Consider the following 4,081-nt stretch of genomic DNA (forward strand, 5'->3'; position numbering starts at 1 on the left):
TAAAATAATTCGAAGTGGTCTGTATTCTGTCGAAACTGCCAGACGCGGATCGCGATTTCGATCTTTTTGGATTTCATCAGCGCGTCGCAGACAGCTCCGACAGAACACAGACCAACTTTCACCTGCTGTCTTAACAGTGCGTTTTAGAAAATTCCACAAATGGCGCAGTCAACGCCATCTGTAGCACGATGCGCCATTTGTGGTATTTTCTAAAACGCGCTGTTAAGACAGCAGGTAAAAGTTGGTCTGTGTTCTGTCGAGCTGCCTGCGGCGCGCTGATGAGATCCAAAAAGATCGAAATCGCGATCCGCGTCTGGCAGTTTCAACAGAATACAGACCACTTCGAATTATTTTATTCGAATTATTTTAAACTTGAAATAATTTTTAAAGAAACATGTCAAAATTGAGATAGTTACAAATTACCTAATAAACTCTACTATTTCTACTGCAAAAGACAGTCATTTACAATCGAAAATTGTAATTTTTGCGTTGTCATAAAAATTTAGTTTTCTCCGTGTTCCTTTAAATTAAAATCTGAAAATCTAGATTAAATTACCCGAATTTGGTGGGCATGTTTTTGCAGGAAAATTCGTCGATCTTCCTCGTTGGGAGCGTTCTTGTTTTTGACTCCCGCCTTCGTTAACGTTCGTTCCTCTTTGTCGTCTACCGTCACCATTGCAGCTCGATGGTATCGATCAGAGCGACCGAACTCTCCTTACTACTAAGTTTCGACCCTAAGCTCACCATTAGAATTAATTAGCGTCATTATGTGGTCGGCTATCGTACCGCGCCGTTTTATTGCACATAAAATTTATTCGATTAAAACGACTGGCGAATCGCTTGCGGGAATTAAACGCAACGACAACAATGGCCTAATTGTGATTAGTTATGCTCGTAAACTATCCGCGGCGTTTCACGGTGTCGAACCAACGCACACGCGATATAATAAAATTTCTGATACGTATGCAAGATGGTCTCGGTCTTGAACTTGACGTTCTTTATCGTCCCTCTTCTTCTTCTTCGTCCTCTTCCGGGTCGACAGTTCTGCAAAAGAAAACATTAAATTAACTTTTTATATTCGGGTTAATAGCAACGTCGTACTTTTAATTGTTTGTTTATTATTGCATGAGTTTTAATTGAAAACTTGAACGTTCGAATCGACATACGGACATCGCGTAATTTTAATAACAGAGAATTGAGTTTTACTTTTAAGATCCACGGTTTTCATGTTACAACAGAGAACAGACGCTCGATAGTGCATACACATTATCAATATTTAAACATTTAATTAATCTACAATTAACAGTACTGTATCAAAATAAATAAAAGTAAAACAAAAATACTGGTATGCAAAGGAAGAAAAAGTAGGGAAAGAGCAAATGTAAAGATAGGAGACGAAAAATTAGAAAAAGTGGCTGATTTTAGGTATCTAGGATGTCATATAGTCAGGACGGAAGGAGTAGTAGGGATGTAAAGCAGAGGATAGCACAGGGTTGAATCGCCTTCAATAAAAAGAAATATGCGAACGATAAATTTAGAAATTCGAGGAAGATTGATAAAAGTCTACGTTTGAAGCGCGGCGCTGAACGGATGCGAAACATGGATGGTGGATGCGGCGGAAAAGGAAAGGTTAGAAGCGTTCGAAATGTAGTGTTATAGGCGAATGATGAGGATACTGTGGATCAGGGATGTAACGGAGGTAGTTTTATCGGAACCGAAGGCGGACTAGGAGTTTTTAAATTTGCTTTATCGGAGTCGGAATCAGAGTCGGAGGCAGGGTCAGAAGTGGTGGCATGAGAGAGAATTTTTATTTAAGGGCAAATAAAACATTATTTAGTCAAATTTTTTTCATTTCAATTTTCAATTATAAAATAAAACACAAACAATGTAAATTAGGCCAGCGCCACTAAAAAGTTGTTCGCTCGCTACCGAGCCTGGTAGACACGACAAATGTTGGCTGGCAATTGATTGAAGGGGCCACCACAATAACGGATCATCACTAATACTTATACGTTTTTCTTTATTGAACTCATTTAGTATACTTTTCATTACAACAAATTTGTCGAGAACTGAACACTTTTCGCATGTGGTATTATCATCGTCTTCATCACTACTTAACAATATATTCGACAAAACTGTTTGGACATTACTATGGCTAGCTTCTGCTGGTAATTCCATTCTTGTCCGCTTTTCTACAGGAACGGCAATATTGTCAGCCTCGTTTTTAGATGTATCTGCATCAAATAGTGACATTATTTCTGTTTCAATCTTCTCTTTTAACCACTTCATTAAAAAATTTTGTTTTATAGCGAGGATCTAGATATGTTGCTATTGCAAAGAAATTGTTCGATTGAAGGTCACCAAATTTGGAATTTAATTGATCGACGGTACATTTTATTATACTTTTAAAATTTTTTTCCCCCGCGACATGTATGAAGTTCATACTATGAACCTGTTCATAACAGTCGACACAGGCCGCCGCGCCGCCGCTATGTTATGCTACGACTAAAACCTTCGATTTCAAAGTGTCGGAGCCGAAGTCGGAACCGAAGGTGTAATAATAATCGGAAGTTCCGACTTAACGGAACCGGAGTCGAAGCTCTGTAACATCCCTGCTGTGGATAGAGAAGGTTAGAAATAAAGAGGTACTAGAAAGAATAAGAGAACAAAGGACTCTATGGAAGTCAATAAGAAGTAGGCGAGATAGGTTGGTAAGACACCTTCTCAGGCATGAAGGTGTAGTCAGAGACATATTAAAGGCAGAAACGAAAGTTAGGAGGGGTAGAGGTAGACGTAGATTAGATTACTGTTCGCAAATGGTTAAGGATGTAGGTTGTTCTAGTTTTAGAGAAATGCGAAGATTAGCTCAGGATAGGAAAGAGTGGAGGTGCGTGTCCAACCAGTCTTAGTACTGACGACCTTATGATGATGATAATTAACAAAATAAACATACATTAAAATGTGAAATAATAATGCATACTCATTAAAAGACAGTTTTGATTTATTATCTCAGAATTCCAACTTCCAGAAGTTCAAATCGTCATTTAAACCGTAATTTTACTTATAGTCTGGCTCTTCATTTTCAAATGTAATACTGAGGGAATTATTTCAATACTTCATGTAAATATTTAGGCCGATTGTAGGGGCCAAACATCCTCAAGACACAATTAAAATGTCGCTCTGAGTATATGCGCAAGGGCGATAATTAGATAGCTTTACAAACAAGATGTTTGACTCCTTACAAAAAGTATTGAAATAGTTTGTAATTATTTTAGCGAGCACGAGCGTGTTTGTGTGCAATCGGGCACACGTGTGTGTGAGCGGCTTATCGATTCGCCGACTAGCCGCGAGCGCCTTTCTTCATGTGCGCCGTATCTGTAAACGTGTGTGTCGTTCCTGCGTTCCGGGAAAGCAATTAAATAGTTCAAAGAAAACGAAACTTTTCCGGACGGCTCGAGAAAGTTCCAGAAAGGGCCCAAGAAAGTATATAAAGGAAGAAACGATCGCCGAGAGTAGAGTAGAAATAAATTGACCGTTGCAAGAAGTGAGTCTAGAAATAAATTGACAGTGAATAGTAATGTAGTAACAGTACTGTAAATAAATAGAGTTATTCATCACTTAAGATAGTATCAATTTAATAGGGTTTTTAAGTCCTTTAATAATAATTAGTGTAAATAAATAGTTTTTTGTCGTTGTGAGTCTTAGAAGTTAATTTGTTAAACCCACGAACATTACAGTATCATATTCATCACTTAAGATAGTATTAATTTAATAGTGTTTTTAAGTCCTTTAATAATAATTAGTGTAAATAAATAGTTTTTTGTCGTTGTGAGTCTTAGAAGTTAATTTGTTAAACCCACGAACATTACAACTGGTGTCAGGTGTGAGGTTAAGTAAAGACATTACAACGGCAAAGAAGTTGTACGAATTAAAAGTAGCCGAGTTAAGAACACGAACATTACAATATGCTATGTGCAGGAAACCTACTAGCGCCTCTAACGGCAAGCTGAAAAGTATTCAACTACATTTTTGTTATTGTGTGATCCCGCGAAATTGATTATAAACAGATTCCATTTGATTT

General features: G+C 37.6%; 1 protein-coding gene and 1 long non-coding RNA gene across 2 annotated transcripts in view; one reads left to right on the forward strand and one right to left on the reverse strand.

The window, feature by feature from the left end:
* The window catches only part of LOC108734089, a 218,468-nt gene that overhangs the window by 169,235 nt on the left and 45,152 nt on the right, over positions 1–4,081 (forward strand). The gene's annotated exons all lie outside the window — the stretch shown is intronic.
* The window catches only part of LOC108734087 (DNA-directed RNA polymerase II subunit RPB1-like), a 40,298-nt gene that overhangs the window by 10,965 nt on the left and 25,252 nt on the right, over positions 1–4,081 (reverse strand). The window contains exon 2 of the mRNA XM_018465487.1: positions 557–1,044. Within this exon, the coding sequence (XP_018320989.1) occupies positions 557–573 (17 nt within the window). The 5' untranslated portion in view covers positions 574–1,044. The remainder of the gene's footprint in view (positions 1–556; positions 1,045–4,081) is intronic.

The sequence above is a fragment of the Agrilus planipennis genome, unplaced genomic scaffold (genome assembly GCF_000699045.2).
Source record: "Agrilus planipennis isolate EAB-ADULT unplaced genomic scaffold, Apla_2.0 scaffold10, whole genome shotgun sequence".
In the NCBI taxonomy this organism is placed as follows: Eukaryota; Metazoa; Arthropoda; class Insecta; order Coleoptera; family Buprestidae; genus Agrilus; species Agrilus planipennis.